Source organism: Procambarus clarkii, chromosome 6, assembly GCF_040958095.1.
Source record: "Procambarus clarkii isolate CNS0578487 chromosome 6, FALCON_Pclarkii_2.0, whole genome shotgun sequence".
NCBI classification, from domain to species: Eukaryota; Metazoa; Arthropoda; class Malacostraca; order Decapoda; family Cambaridae; genus Procambarus; species Procambarus clarkii.
The window spans coordinates 10,122,257-10,146,296 of NC_091155.1; the positions used below are offsets into that span (position 1 = coordinate 10,122,257).

A 24,040-nucleotide genomic window follows, 5' to 3' on the forward strand; every position below is an offset into this window, starting at 1 on the left:
TTGTGCAACATGCCTACCTATGCGGCGGCTGGTTCCTGTTTCCTCTCGGGACGTTGTACTTTTGCGGGGTTTTCTATTTTCTTTTTTTTTCGTGCCTGGTGGGGGTCTGCTTGGTGTGGCTATCATTCCACTATAAATACTTTGGTGGCCCCCTGCTAGGCCCCCATGATTGTACGTATCGTAGGGCTTTCAGTGTTTTGCTCTCCCCCTTGTTAGCTTTGGGTATTAACCTGTTAGCAACACCTTGCCTGGGCTTCCCGTAGCAGTCAGCCTATGGGCCCTGGAAAACCCTGTCAGGGCTCAGTGGACCAATGGATGCATTTTCCGGATTCCAGCCTGCCTTGTGCAGGTTCGAAGGTTGTCGTGTGCCCATGTCTTTGGGTGACAGTCACCTCTTTTGCCTCCGTCATGCTGTCTGTTTGGTCAAAGACACCTTTGACTTGGAGTCTTGCGAGTCGTGTTCTCTGCTTGTTCTCCAGTACAGTATTGTTTTGATGGTATTTCTGTTAAGGTGCAAGCAGCATCTGCATTGCATGCTAGGTTTAGGTTTGTGCAATGCGCTAGATTGGTTTCCTGCCCGGATGCCCCGAGGATGCCCCGGGGCTGCCCTGTTTTGGTTAGGCGTTGTTTGCTTTTCTCTCCTCCCCCCCTACCCTCCCCTGCTCTTATCCATCTGTGGATGTCTGGGTCGGGGCGAGGTTTAGTTGATACTGAGACTCAGGCGGTTTCGGGGGCTGATCGGTTCAGGTTGGGGATGGAAGCATTCGAGCCTGCTCCTCCTGCCGAGGCTTCTGGGTCTTACCAGCAGCCCTTTCTTTGCTGCCTTTTCCCTTAACTCTGCCTTTTCTTCAGGGGGTGGAAGGCGTGGAGGACAGCTCTGCCCTAGGGCCTCTGTTGCAGGTTCCTGGGGCTGTGGAGGGGGGATGCCAGCTAGCAATTCTCGGGCTGTTTACCCCTACCTGGGTTTTCTGCTATCTGGGTGGGGCTTTTCATCTCTCTCCTCTGGTTATGATCCCAAATTTGCTGGCATTTTTTCAGATCTCTTACATCAGCCGCATTTCCTTTTGTTATGGTGTCCATTTTCTTTTCTGCTGGTCGCTTCCCCGCATGGCCACCAGGGCAGTGCTGCAGTTTGTTTACATGTGCCTGGGAGTGTGCGCTTGGATTTTGGGGGCGGGTTTTCACCTTCAGAGGTGTTATTCTCCCATTGCCATTTCTCCGTTTTGCTTTCTTTTTCTAGGGAGTTCTGCCCTTCTCCTGTTCTTCTGGGAACGCTTAGGTGTTGGTTTTTCACTCAGTTTAGGGTTTTCTGTCTGTGCTTGGATCTGGGCCCTGGGGTTTGGGCCCAGTGTCCCTGGATGTTTGCTATGCTTGCTCCCACTCCTTTTGTCCCTCAGTTTTCGGTTCACTTCTGCCTGTTTCTCTGGGGGGTTACGTCTGGGTGATGTATTTTGCCCTTCCTTTCTGTGGTGTATTTCCGCCGGCAAATGTGGTGGTTTGGAAATAATAGAAACAGTGAAGAGCAGGGGTGCCATAGGCACAGTCAGAGAACACTGCAAGAACATCAGAGGTCCATGGTTGTTCAACATGCCCCCAGCGAGTATAAGAAATATTGCAGGAACAAACGTGGACACCTTCTTGAAGAAAACTATCTAGCTTTCTCTTGAAGTGCCAGACCAACCAAGCTGTGGTGGATATGTGTGAGCCTGTGTGCTGCTAGAAGCAACAGCCTGTTGGACCAAGGTCTAACAAGTAGAGAGGGAGCAGAAGAACTCCCAGAACCCCATCCAGGTACAGGTACAAATCTACCGATACTATAAAAAATACAATATATGAATTTTTGTTTACATACAACTCTACTCCTACCTTCTGAGATTCTACATACAGTATTCAACAAGTCCCTGCAAGTTTGGCGTCTGTTCCCAAGAGATTACCGATAATGCCATTATTAGTCTGCTTGATATAATCTACACAACCTTTGTCAAAAATGATTTCCCTACTGGCCTCTTCATTGACCTGAGAAAGGCCTTTGATACTGTAAACCATAACTACCTCTTACTTAAACTTTCATCACTACGAAATCTGAGGCCTTGCTTTGAACTATATTCGATCATATTTCAGTGACAAATCAATTTGTCGCCATCAACGACATAAGCCTCCCCCACTCTACCATTGAGAGTAGAAGTGCCACAGGGCAGCATCTTTGGACCTCCTAGTTCTTGTATACATTAATGATTTGCTAAATGTCTGACATTCTTAAACCTATACTATTTGCTGACAATATTACCTTCATTTATTCAGATCACTGCCCACACACACTAAATAATATTGTAAATAATGAATTTAAAAAGTTCACCTATGAATGTCAACCAACAAACTCACACTAAACATAGAAAAGATCTTCATTTTATTTTAAAGTAAATCATCATACCAAATTCTCTTTCAAATAGACAATGTTAACATTAACATTAATAACGATGGAAACTTCCTTGGCCTTTATGTAGACAAAAGACTTAACTTCAGCACCCACATACTATATCTACGCCACATAACCAAAAAAAAAGTTTCAAAAACTATTGGAATACTCTCTAAAAACAGATATTGCATTCCCTACCATGCTCTCCTTTCGCTATATACTACATGCTAATCTGTCCCTATCTAACATACGGTAACAGTGCATGGGGGTTCAACCACTGCAAATTACCTCAAGCCCATCATCACCCAGCAAAAATCTTCTGTCAGATAATATATATATATATATATATAATATATATATATATATATATATATATATATATATATATATATATATATATATATATATATATATATATATATATCTATATATATTCTTGAGGTGGGTAGAATATAGTTGTGCAACTATATTCTACCCACCTCAAGACTCCGCTCCAATATAGAAGCATCAAGAAATATGGACCAATAGGCTTTCTACAAACACTTCTATTCAATACCCATTGTTTCTGTTCTGTCTTGTGTTGATACTTTTAAATACCCTATTAATATCCCCTCCTGTTCTGTCTTGTGTTAATGCCACGTCACCCTTCCCACCTCACTCAAATGTAGATATAATATCAGAGAGACGTAAGTTGTAATCAGTTGTGTATTTGTGAAGTCTTTGAAAATGTAATAAGTTTTACGAAACGCGCCCGTGTCGCGTCAGACTAGAAATAAAAATGAATTTTGGAGAAGTGATTTTTGATTTACCTCCAACAGTGAAGCGTAATGTACGAAAGATTGAGAAAATTCGTGTTAGAATTATTAATCTTACTTTTTCGGTCATATTTAATAATATATATATATATATATATATATATATATATATATATATATATATATATACAGGCATACCTCAGAATACGATTTTAATCCGTTCCTGGAGACGCCTCGCCTTCCGAAAACTCGCATTCCGAAGTTAATTTCCCCATAAGAAATAAAGGGAAATGAATTAATCCGTTCCTGACTACCCCAAAAACCCCACATCAAACTAAATTTTTATACCTAATTCATCTAAATAAACCTACAAAAGTATGTTCCAGTTATTACTTACCTTACTGTCGAGTGCTGTAGGCGTATGGAAGATGGTGAGGAGGGGGGAGTAGGAGAGGAGTTAGTGTTTGGAAGGGGAGTCCCCTTCCATAATCACATCAGGCAGTGAGGACCTTTCTGGTGTGCTCTCCCTGGGACGTTTAACCTGAGTGCCACTAGGTCCTGGTTGAGGTTCACTGCTCGATTTCTTCACCAAATATTTGTCCATGAAAGCTTGCTTTTCCCTTCTTCGCAAGCTCTCTCTGTAGTAAGGCATCACAGTGTCATTGAAAAGATTAAGACAACGGCCTACTACAGTTTTGTCTGGGTGAGTGTGTTCAATAGTTGTTTGAATCTCTTCCCACATCTGACACACCTTCTTCATTACTGCAGAAGGGACATTCGCTGGTGCTGTTGCCACCACCTCCTCCTCCACTGCAGAATCATTCGCTGCTGTGTTGGCTTCCTGTTCCTGTTGAAGGGCTAGGAGTTCTTCGGTGGTCAGTTCTTCGTTGTGTTCTTCCACCAACTCCTCCACATCATCACCATCCAATTCCAAGCCCATTTTCTGGCCTAGACTAACAATTTCCTCAACAATAGGCGCATCATTTATAGGCTCAAACCCCTCAAAGTCTAGTTCTCTCACACCTTCAGGCCACAATTTTCTCCAGCCAGAGATCAGGGTTCTTTGAGTCACTTCTTGCCAGGCTTTGTCAACGAGTTTTAAAGCACTAAAAATGTTAAAATGCTCTCTCCAGAACTCTTTGAGGGTGAGGTTTGTGGCTTCAGTCACTTCAAAACATTTCCGGAAAAGTGCCCTTTCATACAGTTTCTTAAAATTCGCTATGATTTTCTGGTCCATAGGCTGAATTAGAGGAGTGGTGTTAGGAGGAAGGAATTTAACTGTGAGGAATTTATTGCATTGAGGCATCAAATCATCTTCCAAGCCTGGAGGATGAGCAGGAGCATTGTCAAGGAGAAGCACGGCTCTGAGTGGCAATTGTTTCTCCTGCAGATATTTTTCTATGGCAGGGCACAGCACTTCATTCACCCACTCCGAAAAAATAAGCCTAGTCACCCATGCTTTTTTATTAGACTTCCACATCACAGACAAACGGGTTTTCTGCACATTATACTGTTTGAAAACCCTTGGATTTTCAGAATGATACACTAGCAAGGGTTTAATTTTTAAATCGCCACTCGCATTTGAACACAGCACAAGCGTAAACCTATCTTTCATAGGCTTGTGTCCAGGCAAGGATTTTTCCTCCTTGGTAATGTATGTCCTCTTAGGCATTCTTTTCCAAAACAGTCCTGTTTCGTCACAATTAAACACTTGTTGCGGTAGGTATCCCTCAGCCTCTGCAAACTCTTTAAATTCGTCAATAAATCGTCCAGCGGCTGGTTTGTCTGAGCTGGCTGCCTCCCCATGCCTTGTAACACTATGGATACCACTTCTCTTTCTAAATTTTTCAAACCAGCCCCTGCTTGCCTTAAACTCTTTCTTTTCTGCATCACTCGTTGCAGGGGTCTTCTTTAGAAGGTCTTCGTGCAACACCCTGGCTTTCTCAGAAATAATGGCCTCCGAAACACTATCACCCCTCAACTCCTTGTCGTGTATCCAAATTAATAACAACTTTTCCACTTCTTCAAGTATTTGTGGTCTTTGTGTCGTTAATGTTCTTACTCCTTTTGCCACATTAGCACTCATAATCTTATCTTTCTTCTTAAGTATAGTGCATATTGTTGATGTCGCTTTGTTGTACTGCCTACAAAGATCAACAACACGTGTACCGTTCTCATGCTTTCGAATGATCTCTTGTTTCTGCTCTATTGTCATCCTCACATGAGCTTTCTGGCCTTTATCCTTACCACTGGCTTTCTTGGGACTCATGGTGAGATATATAATAACAAATTGTATAGACAAATCACCAAAAATCCAACAAAACACTGAAAATTCACGACAAGAATTGATGTGGGGCTAGTCACTGCGCGCGAGACAATGGTGAACTGAGGGGCAGCGGGGCAGAGGGGCGACGATCGCCGAACGACCACGCGCTAGGTCGGCTGTACGCGTATCAACAAACTCGCGTTCAAACTCGACTCCCGAAGTAACCATCGCCTTCCGAGACAAATTTTTGGAGTAAATACACCTCGCCTTCCGAAAATCTCGCATACAGGGACAATCGCATTCCGAGGTACCACTGTATATATATATGTATGTATGTATGTATGTATGTATGTATGTATGTATGTATGTATGTATGTATGTCGTACCTAGTAGCCAGAACGCACTTCTCAGCCTACTATGCAAGGCCCGATTTGCCTAATAAGCCAAGTTTTCATGAATTAATTGTTTTTCGACTACCTAACCTAACCTAACTTTTTCGGCTACCTAACCTAACCTAACCTAACCTATAAAGATAGGTTAGGTTAGGTTAGGTAGGGTTGGTTAGGTTCGGTCATAATGTCTACGTTAATTTTAACTCCAATAAAAAAAAATTAACCTCATACATAATGAAATGGGTAGCTTTATCATTTCATAAGAAAAAAATTTGAGAAAATATATTAATTTGTGAAAACTTGGCTTATTAGGCAAATCGGGTCTTGCATAGTAGGCTGAGAAGTGCATTCTGGCTACTAGGTACGACATACATACATACATACATATATATATATATATATATATATATATATATACATATATATATATATATATATATATATATATATATATATATATATATATATATATATATATATATTTATTTATTTATATATAAACAAACTCTTTCTTGTCTTAGGGTGTCACACAATCCCTCTGCTTAAATTCCTAAACATGCTAAACATACACTTACTCAGCACATTCTCTTGTGCTATTTACATGTACAAAATCTTGTTTTTAAATGCTAGTCCTGATCTGAAACTATTCCTTGATAGATGTAACAGAACATATAAGCACCACACCAGAAATAAATATCCCTTTGATATCCCTAGAGTCAAACTAAACCTGTGAAAACACTCCATGCAAATAAAAGCCTCTGTGGGTGCCTGTAGCTAGCTGCACTGAGACAGATCCACATTTGACTCACATCAGCCCTATGATTCCTTAATAGTCTACCTGAGACCAGAGCCAGAACCTGGCTTCCATCATAAAGGCACAGGGACCAGTGGATACTTAAGATCATTCTTACTAAAGAAACATACAAGCTTGGCAGCTCTTCTCACAAGCAAAGCAAAGAAGACAACTGCAAGGTTCACAGAGAGAAAGAATCAAAGCAGCAAAAGATTCTGCAAACAATCCAGGTGGTTTGTTAGGTGGTTTGACCTAACCACCCAGTAGTTAGGTCAAACACTCTATTTTCAGCTGGCCACCTCAAGTTGGCAGAACCAATGGAAGCTGCCGGCTCCCCGTGTCAACAATCCTCACTTTGGAGCTTAAGAAAAATAAAACAATACTGGAAGGGAGGGTAGGAACAAATGTGCCACTGAGGCCCACCCAGAAAGGGGTGTTTCATTTCCTTCAATACTGGTATTCTTGAGGGGCTCAACAGTAGTTCCCACTAGTTAACCACAGAGAAGAGTAACCTGGGATTTACCAGGTAGGAGGAGATCAAAGATCAAACTATTGAAGAGGAGAGACTAGGATGGGAAATCCTACACAAAGCAACACACTCCAAGGGAGACCAAGAACACTGACCAGGCACCAAGCCACCAGGAACCTATTAGATTTAGAAAAACACCCAAGCCCTAATATCAGCCCAGGATATATTATTAAATATAGTAATCAAGAGACACAAACTTGCCAACATCCTGAACCCTAGGATAGACTATAGGGTGGTTAGATTTAATGACACTCTTTGTGACCTGAGGTAACAGGTCTTGGAACAGGGGACAAGAAGATAGGATTAACAAATAATGAGACCCCTGAAACGGTCTAGGTGGCATGCCGGTAACAACAAATAGCCGCAACTTGGCAAAGCAAATGATGCACCCATGCCCAAATGAACCATGAATCAATAAACAAAGGATCCCTCAAATGCCAACCATTCCATTCTTCCCCAGAAAAGAAGGTGGCTGCAGATGAAGTAACTGCCTGTCAGGGTAAAAGGAACAAAACTTCTGCTTTGAGAGAAGAACGCGAAGTTCTCCGACCTGACAACTGGAAGTGGACAGCTAATAAAAAAAAGCCTGAAATAAAGTATTTATTTATATGCAAGAAGGTAATTGGGTTGTGAGAGTACATTTTTGTTCTTACAACCTTGCAAAGCCACTAACACGTATCGACTTCACAAGTCGAGCCTGGCCTGGGGCCGGGCTTGGGGAGTAGAGAAACTTCCGGAACCCCATCAACCAGGTATCAAGCAGGTATAGCATTTTGGATAGGTCCTTAATCTAACATATAAAAGGAGACGTTTCAAGACATTCAGTGCTGGATTTTTTATTATGGGTAAATCTCTGATTCCTAAGCACTTCTCACATCGCAAAATGTTGGAAACGTATACTGTACTAGCTTCTGACAGGTTAGTATTCCAAGACTTAACAATACCTAAGTAATTACCTAAGTGTAGTTACAAGATGAGAGCTACGCTCGTGGTGTCCCGTCTTCCCAGCACTTTTTGTCATATAACACTTTGAAAGTACTGATGGTTTTAGCCTCCACCACCTTCTGACATAACTTGTTCCAACCGTCTACCACTCTGTTTACGAACGTAAATTTTCTTATATTTGTTCGGTAACTTTGTTTAATTTGTTTAAATCTATGACCTTGTGTTCTTGAAGTTCCAGGTTTCTGGAATTCTTCCCTATAAATTTAATTGATTCCCGTTACTATTTTGTACATAGTGATCATATTGCCTCATGTAACTGTCTTGAAGCTACTGAGAGGCCCACCAGATAACATTTTATTTCAGTCAGTGCTTATTGCTTGTAACTATTTCATAACATTTTTGTAATCTGAGGGAGATATAAAACTAAAGTTTATTTAACAAAGTAAAAAATTGCAGTGGTTATTTTTGTTGTTTAATTTGTGTCAAATTAATATAACTAATAGATTTTGCAAGTGATTGCTGTTTCCTTTCCATTTTTGGGTTCTGTGTAATTTGTTTTATTATGACCACTTTATAATAATTGACAAATTTTATTATTAAAAAAATTATCCCATTAATATCACTTTTTTTATCAAGCAACGGCCATCACTCATGAGGCTGAACGACTTAAGAGTGAAACGCAAGAATTATTGGAACAACGTAGCAACTTGCTTGTGGAAGTGCAGGCTCAACTTGAAGAAACTTCAGAATTGAAGAATCGTGGCTGGACACAACAACAGATTACAGCTGAACTCCTGGCAGACACCTTCACAGCTGAAGGTCAGGCAAGGGATGCTATCAAGAAGGCAGAGAAGACACTTACAGAGGCCAAGAACACACTTACTGTCCTTGAAGGTATTTTCCAGGGTTCTCTTGTTATGTTAATGCTATTAGTATGTGTTTAAATTACTTTTGTTATATGTAGTATGTTTATCTTGAAGTAATACATCTTTAGGTTTGCATTTCTGAATTTGAAACAAATTGTTTTAAACATTCTCTTCCATTCATATAAGCCATTTTAATTATTTTAATTGAGTTAGTAATGCCGCCCAAAGGTTGGCCAGAATTACAGACTTGATACAAAGTCATTTTACAATGGTTTGACCATTGTGATGTACCAAGTTTATTGTGACATTCCCCCTGTGCGCATAAAATCAAGTGTTCGCAATTTTTTTTATCTTTGTAAAATAATAAATTCCCTTCCCTGAATACAGACATGTAAAAAAAAAAAAAAAAAACATCCACCTATTTTGGCTGTGGGGACATGGAGAAGAGGGTATCATGGGCTGGTCGCCTGTGCGTGAAGCTCTCAAAGGCGGTCGTGCGCGCTATTCAAGCACTGCAAGTTGCCACAAATATATTTTCAATTATTTGTTTTATGTATTTCCAATGCGGTTTTATTAGTTTTTTTATTGTATATGCTGCATATTTGTGTTCTTTACAATGTGTACACAGTAAAACGTTCATAATGTTCCATGGAACTGTAATACAGATGTCAGTAATGTGTCCATAATAAATGTTTATTGTCGCAATATTACTTGTTAAAAATTCACTAAAATTATAATATGTACAGTTTCGCATACTATTTACACAGTAATACACTGTATTACACACTTAGTACTTCATAAGTGAGTAATAATCAATGAAGAAGTCCATGGTACACAGCGTGACTTCACTCTCATTGCACTAGGTACAGGTAGATTTTCGCTTCCTGTTCTACGTTCTGTGTGCTTGCAAATAACGCACTCACATACACTCTTGGCGCAAGTACCTGTAGGTGGTATGTAGCCAAGCTTGTGAAGCATAAAGTAGTTTTGAAAAGATTATAGGAAAATTTCTATTTGTAAAGTTGTCATGAAAAGATCGCTTTGTAGGATCCTTCGCTGAAAGTGATTCAGTCAGTCAGGAAGAGTACCAGTCATTCTGGAAGAGATTCAGTCATTCAGGAAGAGTGTCAGCCATTCTGGAAGAGATTCAGCTATTCTTGAAAATATATGGAAAACACCACCATGGAAGCCACTAACACTGTTCATCTATGCAACCTGTATCAGATGCATCATCACTGAACCCAGAAAACAATTCATCTATGTATCATCTATAAAAATTGGAGACGGCAAGAGTGGCGCTCAGAGCTACAACTGGATACGTTCACTATATTGTCCTCATAGGTACTGTATCACTAGCATCCGACCTTTGTGTTAGGTCCTTATTGCACCTAGCTTGATCAATATCATGACCCTTATGTTCTTCAAACAATAAGGTCTGAATTTCACTGACAGCGATCTTTCAACACCGCGTCAGACAGGTGTTTGGGAGCTAGAGGCACATGCGCCACACATGGTTGCTCACTCAGTACTAACCCAGCCAGCAGCCCTAGGGCATTCTGGGAATTTTTTCCAAGATGGCTGACTCTCACTAGAGGTCCCAAGAGTTCATTTTGTACACAACCTACTGCGCACGCATTTTGAATGGGCACGAAATAATCAAAAGGTTTTTTCTTGGTTGGCTCAGTTTCCTGCTGACTGAGTTTTCTCAATTGGCGCAGCACAGCGGTTAAACATGTTTTTATCAGCCCATCCTTCAGTTTTGGTAGTACTTACAGTAATAATGACGACCATAGTATATATACCGACGTACAACGAAATTAGAAAGTAGAAATCGGCACTATTGAGTTGGACAAACTGGAAAACTATTTCTTTACTTGTGTTGCAAAGACAAACTAAACTAATCTAACCTAACCTTCCTACGTCTAATATACTACGAATGTGTGCTATACTTGGCCTAGGAATATTTAAGTTTGTTTTTGTTTTCATTTTTTTTTGTTAAAGAATTCTTTACGAGTCAGTATACTACTATCTAAAAGGCAAGTACTGTACGTACGAATTTGTGACTATTGACGATCGTCACAAGAGGTACCATCAAAACAGGATTATGGGTTGCATTTTTTACTATAGATAATCCAAAATCCTTTTCCATCTCTGCTGTTCTGTGTATGGATCACCAACATCTTATTTAGGTCATGTTGCAGTTTGTGGATTTGTGGCTCCTTGAAGCTACTATATCTGACATAGTGCCACACTACAAGGTGCCATCAGTCACACAGTTTTATTTGGCCTACCAAGGACCTGACCCTCTCAGAGAGGCAGAGGGAGCAGTGGCATGTATGAAAAATTTTATGTAAATTTATTCATGTTTGCCAAACACCAAGGGAAGGCACCCAGAAAGTCAGTGACACAAAACAGATAACTGCTTGGTTAGAAATGAGACCACAGGTTCAAAACTGTGAAAAGAACTCCCCCCAACAATGTAAACAAACAATTACAAATTTGTGAAATCTAGCTTGCACTTGTTTCACTAACACTTGACTAGGTTCTTTCTTTTATTTGGTCCATTCAGTTTATGGTAGCCCCTTTGGTCTGAGAGTGTTTTCGGAAAGTGTTAGTTTTGCTTTTTTTGGCTTACAATTGTTGCATGGGGGAACTTCCTGCTCTCCTTTGGCTCTGTTTTTTTTTTTTTTTTTTTTACGCTGGTGGGCACTTTGTTCGTTTGTAGCCGGCTCATTCTTTTCTGGCAAAGATAGTGCCAGTTAGCTTCCAGAGGGGCCCCTGTGGTGGTGGACATTTGGTTGATTCAGCCAGGGGTGCATCACGTGCTGTGTCCAGTGGCAACTCTGCGCCACTTTCTTCATGCCACTGATCCTGTTTTAATGGACTCCTTACAGGTTGATTTGGTTTCCTGATTCCCTGTTCCAAAGCAGATGTTTCTCAGGTTGTCCTCAGTGTCATCAAATCTAGCCAGCCTGCAGTCTACCCTCTTGCCTATATGCTCCTCTTTCAGAAGTCTTTGCTAATCTGTCTTGGCTGATATTTTGGGTGCGGGGGTTTTGGAGGTCAAACAGGGTCTTGGCAGCAAGGTCTCTTGCAGATTTTCATGGTCCCCAGCGGCGTTGTTTGGCCTTGGATAGTGTGGTGCGGCTGATGGTCTCATCTTTAATTCTTTTTCTTGATACCTGCGGTGCTTCCTACCTGGTTGGTACCCTTCTTCATCCCTCTCCATGTTAGTTAGTTAGGGTAGTTAGCTTCTAGGAGCCACAATGGGTTCCTTCCCAGAAAACCAGCATTGAATGTAACGGAACACCTATGTCTGGGTGAGTCCCGGTGGCTTCCTGATACCCTCCTTTTTCCCTGGATGGTGTCAGGTTGGTTTTCATCATCACAAGAACTGGTGGTGGAGCAGCCAGCTGACCCAGTTTGCCTCCCTCCTCCCCCCCCTCCTAAATGAGGGTCCTGGCGCAAACTAACATGCGCTAGTTATATGAATTTTTTATTGTTTGATTACATTGTTAGGGGATATTTTTGGGCTGTTTTAAGGCTGTGGTCTCATTTCTAACCAAGCAGTAGTCTATTTTGTTTTGCTGATTTCATGAGCACCTTTCCTTGGTGGTGTCAGACATGAATAAATTTACATAACATTTTTCATACATGCCACTGCTCCCTGCGCCTCTGAGGGGGCCAGGTTCTGGCATGTGATCCCCCGGTAGATCAAATAGAACTTTGCGACTGATAGCACCTTGTAGTCTCCCACTATATCATGTATAGTAGCTTCAGGGAGCCACCAGGGCTCATCCAGAAATTGGCTTTTCATTACATTCAATGCTGGGTTTTTTTCAGTCTACTTCACTCTGATCTCTCCAATTGGTTTGCATCAATAAACATGTTCATATACAGTACTGTACTCAGATGTTCCTCTGGGCAAGTCATTTATGTATACAAATTATATAGTAGTGGGTAATACCAATCCCTATGTATTATACATTAAGCCATTCTTATGAAGAGAATTTTCTTCTTACAGCTGTTATAAATGATCTTCATTCACCTTAGGAGCTTACCTATTATGCCACTGTTTTCTTCAATTGTCATTATATTATTTAAATATTAGCGTGGTTCTGAACTGAATAACATTGTTGCTCCTTTTGGTAATGCCTCACTATCACATGAATATTGCAAAGTACCAGCCAGGCCAGTTTGACCTTCACACACTTATACATTACAGATCTTTTCAAACTGTCCCCACTGGGACATAAATGGAGGAAGGGAGACTGCTTTTTCAGCATGAATAAAAAATCCTCTTCCAGGCAATACTTGGCTTCAAATTGTCAGCAAGTTTTGTTCTACCTATTGCTAGTTGGTCTTCTGGCCAACTGGTGTTGTTGATAGTGATAGGAAGAGCACAAGTCCAGTGTTAAGAGTCACTCTGTAGGCTGAGAAGGTTGCTTGAGAAGCAAACCTTCCAGGGGTAGAGGTAAATGCTGAGCTTTGCTGCAATAGAAGTACAGGCAAGAGAGGTACAGTACTACTACTGCTGGTCTGAGGTCGAGTGATTTGAGAGTGAAGAGTGCCTGTATTTATACTAGGCATGAGAATGTTGGTGAAAAGTGAGAAAGTTGTGATTGGTAGAACAGTAGTAGTTCTGGTATGCTGCTGAGTAGGGTTGATGATGGTTGTCTGCAGTAGTGCTGGTTAAAGTAGTAGTGGGTCTCTAATAGTGCTGGGGAAAGTTGGTAGTGTCTGTATGGGAATATTGTTTAATATTTTTATTATCTTTAACTCTCTCTTACTTTATTTTCCGTGGGAAGCCCCTTCGACTCCCTGGTGTTATCGGGCTAATATGCAATTTATTAGACTTGTCATAATCATAGGAGTTCAGCCTACTGGGGGACCACAAGCCAGAACCTGGCCCCCTCAGAGAGGCACAGGGAGCAATGACCCCCTTCCCCCCGAGGTTAGAGGTTTTCCTTATCTGCCATCGACCGGGGTTAGGCACCCAGAAAGGTAGGCATAACAAAACAGAATCCACATGGTAAGAAAAGTACAACCAAAGAAAAACAGAGAGGCAGAACTTCCTCCAACCCCAAGGAAACAAGCAAACGTCACACTCCATCGCTGCATCGCTTGTCCGTGCAGAAGGGGAGGGGAGGAGGAAGCCCTGTACCTCCTACACCGGCAACTTAGCCATACCAGTTTGTCGGCTAATGCAATCCAGGACGGTCATCATCGCTGTCCTTGATTTCCTCCACAGTGTTTGCGTTAGTGGTGCCCCTGCTGTTTGTGATGTGGTGGCCAGTTGTACCTGAAATGTACAGATCAACAGGTCCTTTCCCTGTTGTTCATACTGCACCCTCCCTTCCCCTCTGCTTCCAGCTCCCAAACGTCTTGAGGGTTTCAGAGTCAGGACAGGGTTTAGTTGGTAATGAGACTCGGACAGCTTCGGGGGCTGTCCCATTCGGGTTGGGGACGGAGGCATTTGAGCTGGTTTCTCCTGCCGAGGCTTCTGCGTCCCACCAGCAGGCCCCCTTCTTTTCAGCCTTTTCCCCTGGACTCTGCCTCTTCTTCAAGGGTAGTGGGTATGGAGGACTGCTCTGCCCCGGGTCCCGACTTGGGGGATTCCAGGGCTGGTGTGGGCTCCCAGTCAGTCTGCTTGTCTGTTCGCCAAGGGTGTGATTCTTTCTCAACTCGTCGGATTCGCTTTCCTGGTGAACTGGAGGAAGTCCCATCTGGTTCTGTCCCAGGTTCAGACCTGGCTAAGTCTTATTTGGGATTCTCAGACAGCTTGCCTGTCTCTTCCTCTGGAGTCATTGCTGCAGCTGCGGTCCCATCTTCAGCTGTTTCTGGACAGGTCCCGAGTCACTCGGCGGTTGCTCGAGCAGTTGTTGTGGAGTCTGAACTTCGCAGTGCTGATCTACCTGCTGGGTCAAGTTTGGCTTCAGCATCTGTTCTAGTTCTTTCATTCTGGATGCGCCTTTTGCCTCTCTTGCAATTGCTGGGTTCGTCCTTCGGGGACCGTAATTACCTAAGTGTAATTACCTAAGTGTAGTTACAGGATGAGAGCTACGCTCGTGGTGTCCCGTCTTCCCAGCACTCTTTATCATATAACGCTTTGAAACTACTGACGGTCTTGGCCTCCACCACCTTCTCCTCTAACTTGTTCCAACCGTCTACCACTCTGTTTGCGAAAGTGAATTTTCTTATATTTCTTCAGCATCTGTGTTTAGCTAGTTTATATCTATGACCTCTTGTTCTTAAAGTTCCAGGTCTCAGGAAATCTTCCCTATCGATTTTATCAATTCCTGTTACTATTTTGTATGTAGTGATCATATCACCTCTTTTTCTTCTGTCTTCTAGTTTTGGCATATTTAATGCCTCTAACCTCTCCTCATAGCTCTTGCCCTTCAGTTCTGGGAGCCACTTAGTAGCATGTCTTTGCACCTTTTCCAGTTTGTTGATGTGCTGCTTAAGATATGGGCACCACACCACCGCTGCATATTCTAGCTTTGGCCTAACAAAAGTCGTGAACAATTTCCTTAGTATATCACCATTCATGTATTTAAAAGCAATTCTGAAGTTAGAAAGCATGGCATAGGCTCCTCGCACAATATTCTTTATGTGGTCCTCAGGTGATAGTTTTCTATTTAGAACCACCCCTAGATCTCTTTCTTTATCAGAATTCTTTAAAGATTTCTCACATAATATGTAGGTTGTGTGGGGTCTGTGTTCTCCTATTCCACATTCCATAACATGGCATTTATTAACATTAAATTCCATTTGCCAAGTGGTGCTCCATATACTTATTTTGTCCAGGTCATCTTGAAGGGCATGACAATCATCTAAGTTTCTTATCCTTCCTATTATCTTAGCATCATCAGCAAACATGTTCATATAATTCTGTATACCAACTGGTAGATCATTTATGTAGACAATAAACATCACTGGTGCAAGAACTGAACCCTGTGGTACTCTACTTGTGACATTTCTCCAGTCCGATACATTGCCTCTGATCACAGCCCTCATTTTTCTATCAGTCAGAAAATTTTTCATCCATGTTAGAAGCGTACCTGTCACCCCTCCAATATTTTCCAGTTTCCAGAACAACCTCTTATGTGGAACTCTGTCGAAAGCCTTTTTTAGGTCCAGATAGATGCAGTCAACCCAACCATCTCTTTCCTGTAATATCTCTGTTGCTCGCCGTGCGTCAATTGCTGTGTCTCCGGCTTCCTCTTCGGGTTTTTTGGGGTTCAGTGCCTTGGTGCCTACCCGAACCCTTGCTCGATGTGTTCACTGATGTGTCATCTCTCGGCTGGGGTTTTGTGACCAGTGTTCACCAGACTGCTCAGGGGTAATGGGGGTCTGTCTTTCTGTCAGGTTCACAGCACAGTGCGGGAGTTCGCGAAGATTTGGCTGTTGCTTAGGCGGGTTCGAGTTGCTCTGGGTTTGACCATCTGGCTCCATTTGGACTGTTCTCCGTTGGTTCATTGCCTAAACTGCTAGGGGTTCATTTCATTCCTTGCCTCTTTGGGGCTGGTCACTTAGTGGCTCGTCTGCTGGATTCTCAGGGTTTGGCTCTCTATGCGGTTTATTTCCTTGTCCACGGAATGGATGGTCGACGCCGACACTTTCGGTTGGCTCTGCCAGAAGTACGGACTCCCGGAAGTGAACCTCTTCACGTCGATGTGGTCTTGGAGTCTCCCGATGTATGTGGCGCACTTTCCCGACTGTGAGGCTGTCGCAGTGGGCGTCTTTTGGCAGAACTGGTCAAGGTGGGGTTACCTGTACCTCTTTCCCTAGTCCAGTTGTTGCTTCAGGTTCTGGCTCAGTTGGAGTCCTACCACGAGAGAGTAATACTAGTGGCCCCTTGGTGGCCGACCCAGCCTTGGTTTCAGGCGTTGCTTGCTTAGTGTGCAAACCTGGGGCATTTTCTGCGGCTTAGCCTCTTCCAGCAGGTCGGATTGGTTCAGTACACGGCTGGTTCGGTCTTCTCCTCTGCTCTTCGTGTCTGGTCTTTTTTGATGCGGGTTTATCACCATATGTATGGTGATCAGGTGACTTCGTTGATGATGTCCCACTTGTTAGCTTCGTCTCGGCAACAGTATGAAGTTTCCTGGCATTCTTCTCGCCATTTTCTCTCTCTTCATAGGTGGTCTTCTATTTCTGATTGGGTTGTCTTGTTCTTTGTCTTGACTTTTTCAGGACCATCATTTAATGCCTAATATTCTCGCCTCGTATCATGCGGTGCTGGCGGAGTCGCTCCAGTTAGTGTTTGGGGTGGATGTCGGTTCTGTCCCATTCCATAAGCTTTCTCATACTTTGTTTCACCTCCGACCTGCTCATGTGCTGCCTGAGCCATCTGGGAGTCAGTTTTGTGAGCTTCTTGCTCTCCTCCGGTGCAGGGGTTTCTACTCATTCGGTCCTGGTAGTGGGTTAGTTCGGTTGCAACCTTCTCCTTCTTCTCTGCTGAAGAGTGAGACAGCTGCTTTCCGAAGGGGTCCTTGGGTCATTGATACTTCGTTGGTCAGGCTAGGGGTGCATCATGTGTTGTCCAGTTGCGGCTCTTCGCTGCTACCTGCGCGCCTTTGCTTCTGTGGCCGAGAATGTGCTTTGGGTTGATCCGAGTTCCCTTGTTCCCTGTTCCAAGGCTCGGGTCTACCAGGTTGTCTGCAGGGTTTTTAAGTTTAGCCAGCCTGTGGTCTATTGTCGTGCCCATGATGTTCGGAAATTTGCTGCTTTCGCTGCCATGTTTGGCAACATGTCCTGTGCTGATATTCATGCTTGGGGATTTTGGAGGTCTAACGGGGTCCTTGCTGCTCGTTATTCGTGGTTAACGTTCCTTGACCTGGGCGTTCGTGTGTGGCTTTGGGTCGTAGGTTGCAGCCAGTTGTCTTCACTTCTCTTCACTTCGCGTTGAGGAGTATGTGGCAGCCACTTCCCGGGTAAATCCCTCTTTTCCTTATCTCTGGTTATGTGGCTCCAAGGAGCCGAAGTGGCTTCCCACTGAAAACCAGCATTGAATGTAATGAAATACCATTTTCCCGGAGTCTCCCAGGCAACCCTCCCTCCCTCCCTCCGGTCAGCGGTTTTCACGTTGTTTTGATACTTAGCCTCCGAACTGGTATGGCTAGGTCGCTGGCGCAGGGGTTCTGGGGATACCCCCTTCCTTCCCAGAGGCGGGTCTGTGCAGACGAGCAATGGGATGATGAAGTGTGATGTACTTTTCTTACCATGTGGGGTCTGTTTCGTTGTGCTTACCTTTCTGGGTGCCTAACCCCGGTCACTGGCAGATAAGGAAAACCCCCAACCACGGGGGGTGGTTTTCCAGGGCCATTACTCCCTGTGTCTCTCTGAGGGGACCAGGTTCTGTTTCATGGTCCGCGGTAGGCTGAACTCCTATGACTAATGCCCTGGCCTAATGAATTGCATATTAGCCCGATAGCTCCAGGGAGGCTCCAGGGCCCCAGAAAATGGCATTTCATTGCATTCTATGCTGGTTTCTGTGGAGAGCCCCTTCGGCTCCCCGGAGCTATGCCAGGCTGATGTGTATATGTTAGACCATGGCAACAATCAATAGAAGGAGTTCTAGGCCTGGCCCCCTCAAGAGAGGCATGAGGAGCAATGGCCTAAAGACACCCCCATGTGATTGGAAGCAGTCTTTGTCTGCCATCTATCAGGTCAGGCACCCAGAAAGGTGGGAATTCCAAAACAAACTACTGCTGATTAAATAACTGCAAACCGAAAGCCAAACTAGCAACAGAACTCCCCAACCAAAACCAAGGAAACCAGTATGACGTCACCACAAATGCCGCGCCTCCGTCTGTGCCCTCTCCTCAGTTCACAGGCTGTTGTGAGGGTGAACGATCAATCGACTCTGGCTCCATCCTTTGAGCAGTGCTGCAGTGCGGTGTTATTGTTCATTTTTGGTATCGTGCGAGCCACGAGTATCACAAGAGTACTGGGGCTGCATGCACCTAGGGCCGCCTTTCCTAGGTGCCCTGTAAGTACTGCCCTTGTGGTTTCAGGGTTATCTTCCTTGAGCCGTTCAGGAACTACCTCCGCATGGTTCTGTTGCTGCTCGGTGATTGCCTGCCCTTGGGGTTCAGCTGGGGTGGTTCTGGCTCCTGTTTTCCCTTGGGTAGGAGGTAGTTTTGTCGCTGGTTGGGACATGAGGTACTGTGCAACTGTCTGATATACGCATATCAACCGGTTCTGTTCACCTGGAGACATTGTGCTTTTGCGGGGGTTTTCTTTTAATTTTGCTTTGTTTTGCCTGGCGGGGGTCTGCCAGGTGCGGCGGTAGGACCAATTGTATGACTTTGGTGGCCCTCCACTAGGTCCCCATGCTTGTACACGTCGCAGGAGTTCAGCTTTTAGTTTGTTTGCTTGGTAGCTCTGGGATAACTGGTTAGCAGTACCTCGCCTGGGCTTCCCTTAGCAGTTAGCCTAAGGGCCCTGGAAACCCCCTTGGGGGGCTCAGTTGTCTGATGGAAGAGACCGCAGAGTCCCACCTCGCCTTGTGCGAGTTTGAAGGTTGCTCTGTCCCCTTGACTCAGGGTGACACCCACCGTCTTTTTTTCCGCCATGCTGCTTGTTGGGTCAATGACACCTTTGACCCGGAGTCCTGCGAGTGGTGTTCCTTGTTTGTACTCCAATTCACCCAGTCCACTGAGATTGTTATTAGGGTGCAAGCAGCTTCGGCATTGCATGCAAGGTTTAGGTTGCTGTAACGCGCAAGGTTGGTTGCCTTTCCGGATGCCCCGCAGCTGCCCCGCTTTGATTATAGGAACCGGGACTTTGGGGTGGTCCTCGACTTTGGTTTCATCTGCTCCCCCTAGTCCTTCCCCTGCTGTGGTTCATCCTGCTCCCCCCCTCCCTTACTTCCGGCTCCCAAACATCTGAGAGTTTCAGAGTCGGGTGCAGGGTTTGCCTGGTAGCGAGTCTTGGGCAGCTTTGGGGAATACCCCTTCCGGATCGGCGGCGGAGGCATTCAAGCCTGTTCCTCCTGCTGGAGCCCTTGGGCCGTGCCAGCGGGCCCCCTTCATCCCGGTTTTTCCGGCGGACTCTGCCTTTTCTCCAGAGGCAGAGGGTTTGGAGGACAGCTCAGCCCCAGTTCCTGACGTTGAGGTTCCCGGGGCTGGGGAGGAGTTGACTTGGGGTGCTTGGGCCCGTTTGACCCCGCTTGGGTGTTGGTACCCTTGGTGCGGGGCTTGTTACAGGGGGAGGAGTTTTCCTATCCCCCCTCCCTGTAAGTTTGACATGGGTGCGACTCCTCCCCGGGTTCGGTTCCGGGTCCTTGGGTTCCTCGGTTCCCTCCTTCCAGAGGTTTTCGACTTCCTGCATCACATCAAAGGTGGCGCGGATAGCCTTTGCAGCTTACCTCTTGCGAGACCCGGATTACACCTTGGTAATGGATCCTTCTTCTTTCAAGTTTGGCTCCTCGTTTTCCTTCTAGATGCGTTACGAAGTGCTGGAGTCTTCCTGGCTGGCAGACTACCCTTTCTTTTCATTGGGGGTGTGGCACTCGTTCTGTCGGGCCCGTGCGCTTGAATGGCGGGAAGTGACTACAGTTATTCAGGTTTACCTAGTGGGCAAATTTGAGCACCTCAATGTGTGCTTGTTCGCCCCCGTACTTCCTCGTGATGTCAGTCTGATTCAGCTTCACGCGCAGGTTCCCTCCCTTTGGCGTCCCTGGTGGCCGAGGATTTGCGTGCCCGTGGGCATTTGGCTTCGGTCTTTAGTTTCTTTTCTCTGCATGGGGCTTTCTTCGGACTGCCTCGGCGAGGATGCGCAGGAACTGGGATCTGGGCTGATGTCCGGTGTGTTTGCTTCGGCAGCTCGGTCGTCAGCTGCCTTGTTGAAGTTGTTTGCACCGATTCTGAGGGAGGCGGTGTCCCTGTTCTTTGCTTCTCGTCTCACGTGTCGTCAGGTGGTGCTTGTCCACTCATTGGAATTGGCTTGTGCTCTGGCTCTTAGATTTTCATCCCCTTTTTGTCCATTGCTGTTTGCAGAGTCTGCAGTGGTGCATTTTCTGCAAGTGACTTCGTCTAGTTGCCATCCTATGTTGGACTTGTTGGTTCTCCTGGGGGGTCGTGGTGGTCCTGCCCGGAAGAGTCGTGCCAGGTCCCGGGGTTCCTTCGGTCGTCGTAAGCCAGTAGTGCCAGATTTGGGGCAGGCACCTCCTCTGGAACCGTCGGCATCTGGTTGGCACAGTATCTCTCTGAGCGTCGGTCAGGCTCTCATAGGGGTCGTCGGCCCTTTCGCGGGTCGCCCCGTTGACTGGGCGATAGGAGAGAGGCTCGCACTATTTGCTCTCGCTTGGTCCCACGATTCGTGGGCATTTCCTCCGGCCTACGGTGGCGTTGGGTCGCTCCTCCTCCTTCAGGGGGGTCGGGGCTGGTAGGGCAGGCCTTTTCTCCTGTGCTCTGTCAGGTCATCCGGGAGTGGGTTCGCTTGGTTGTAGTCGAAACGACAACATCCCTGAGGTAGGTTTCCCGCCTGTTTTCAGTTCCGAAACGGGACTGTGTGGATCTGCGATTCATACTGGGCTTATCTCGTCTGAGTCCCTGGGTCTTTTGCCCCTCCTTTCGGATGACCACTCTGTCTCAGGTCTGGCTGCTTTTGGCGCCGGGTGCCTGAATGGTGTCTCTGGACCTCTGGGACTTGTATTGGCACGTCCCAATTCATCCGGGGTTCAGGGACTGGCTTACCGCTTTCGTTGCCTTCCATTCGGCTTGAATCTGGCACCTCGAGTGTTCATACACCTTACCCGAGACGTGGTGGCCCATTTGCGTCTGTTAGGGGTTCGGGTTCTGGCTTACCTCGATGCCTGGCTGGAGTGGGCTCCCAGCCAGTCCGTGTGTCTGCTCGCCAGGGATTTGGTTCTTTCCCAGCTCGCCGGGTTCGGGTTCTTGGTGAACTAAAGGAAGTCCCATTTGTTTCCCTCTCAGGTTCGAACTTGGCAGGGTCTTCTGTGGGACTCTCGGACTGCTTCCTTGTCTCTCCCTCTTGTGACGCTGTTACAGCTGCGGTCCCGCCTCCAGCTATTTTTGGAGGGCACCCAGGTCACACGTCGGTTGTTTGAGCAGCTGTGTGAGGGCCTGAACTTCGCTGTGCTGGTCTACCCATCGAGTCGGATCTGACTTCGGCAGATGTTCTGGTTTCTTCGGGGTTGTCCCTTCCGCCACTCTCGCAATCGATGGGTTCGGATCCAGGGAGCCTTGCGTCGGCTGCTGCGTCGCCAGCTTCCTCTGCGGGTTTTTCGGGGTTCTGTGCCGTGGCGCCTCCCTAAGCCCTCGCTCGATGTGTTCACGGATGCCTCGTCTCTCGGCTGGGGTTTTGTGACAAGTGCTCACCAGGCCAGGCAGAGTCAGTGGGGTCTGTCCTTCCATCGAGCTCACAGCACGGCGTGGGAGTTTGCGGAGGTGTGGCATTCTCTTCAGAGGATTCGGGTCACTCGAGGAGCAGGGATCCAGCTCCATTCAGACTGCTCCCCGGTGGTTCATTGCTTGAACCGCGGGGGATCGATGCGTTCTTTGGGGCTGATCGCTTCAGGTAACTCGTCTGCTGAGTTCTCGGGGTTTGGCTCTCCTGGCGGTTCATGTTCAAGGGGTGTCAAACGTCTTGGCGGACGGCCTGTCGCGGTTCATTCCCCTTTCCACGGAATGGACGGTCGACACCAACTTGTTCAGTTGACTCTGCCGGACGTACGGGTGCCCAGAGGTGGACTTCTTCGCATCGGCGTGGTTGAGGCATCTGCCAGTTTATGTGGCGCCGTTCCCAGACTGCGAAGCCGTCGGGGTCAATGCCTTTTTGCTGGACTGGTCGAGGTGGAGTTACCTGTACCTTTTCCCACCGGTCTGGTTGTTGCTCCGGATCCTGGCTAGGTTGGAGACTTACCAGGGAAGAGTAGTCCTGTTGGCTCCTTGGTGGCCGGCCCAGCCCTGGTTTCAAGAGCGTCTTGCTCGATGTCCGAACCCAAGGGTCTTCCCACGGCTCCGCCTCTTTCAGCAGTTTGATCCGGTCCGGTACACGGCTGGTTCGATCTTCTCCTCCACTCTTCACATTTGGTCTTTTTGACGCGGGTGTATCACCACTTGTATAGTGATAAGGTGGCTTCTTTGATGGTGTCCCACCTGCGAGTTTTGTCTAGACAGCAGTATGAAATTTCCTGGCGGTTCTTTCGGCATTTTTTGTCTCTACGTAGGTTGTCTTCGATTTCTGATCGGGTTGTTTTATCATTTCTCTCTTGGTTGTTTCAGGACCGTCATCTTATGCCAAATACTGTCGTCTTATATCATGCAGCGCTGGCAGAGCTGCTGCAGCTTGCATTCGGGGTGGATGTCACTTCTGCTCCATTCCGCAAGCTTTCTCAGGTGTTTTTTCACCTCCGGCCTGCTCATGCGCCGCCTTCTCCGTCCTGGTCGTTGGACCGGGTGCTCTCTTGTCTCTCTTCTCCTCGGTTTGTGGTGGCCCCCTCGGTTCAGGTCAGGACTGTTTTTCTAAGGCTCTTATCTTGTTGGCATTGGCCTCTGGGGGTCGGGTCGGGGAGCTTCATGCTCTCCTGCAGCGAAGGGGCTTTCTGCTCATTCGGTTCTGGTGGTCATTTTGTTCTTTTGCAGCCTTCTCCTTCTTTTCTGGTGAAGAATGAGTCTGCTGCTTTCTGAAGGGGTCCTTGGGTTGTTGATGCTTGGTTGGTTCAGCCGGGAATGCATCATGTTCTGTGTCCGGTTGCGGCTCTTCGCCATTATCTGCGTGCCACGGCCTCCGTGGCAGGGGGGACACTTTTGGTGGACCCGGTTTCCCTTCTTCCCTGTTCCAGGGTGCAGGTCTCCCAGGTCGTTTGCAGGATTATTCGCTCCAGCCAGCCTGCAGTCTGTCCTCGTGCCCACAACGTTCGCAAGTTCGCGACTCTGGCTGCTGTTTTTGGGAATATGTCCTGGGCTGACATTCGGGCATGGGGCTTTTGGAGGTCGAACAGGGTCCTGGCCACACGGTATCTTGTTAATGTTCCTGGCCCTTCTCGGTCAAGTGTAGCTTTGGGTCGCAGGTTGCAGCTAGTTATTTTGACTTCGAGTTGAGTAG

The 24,040-nt window shown here is 46.0% G+C and overlaps 1 protein-coding gene across 4 annotated transcripts in view; it reads left to right on the plus strand.

Annotated features, from left to right (window-relative positions):
- LanB2 (laminin subunit gamma-1) overlaps positions 1–24,040 on the plus strand; it is a 529,033-nt gene that overhangs the window by 502,568 nt on the left and 2,425 nt on the right. For all 4 annotated transcript variants that reach the window (XM_069305575.1, XM_069305583.1, XM_069305589.1 and 1 more), the window contains one exon: positions 8,733–8,990. In XM_069305575.1, the coding sequence (XP_069161676.1) occupies positions 8,733–8,990 (258 nt within the window). The remainder of the gene's footprint in view (positions 1–8,732; positions 8,991–24,040) is intronic.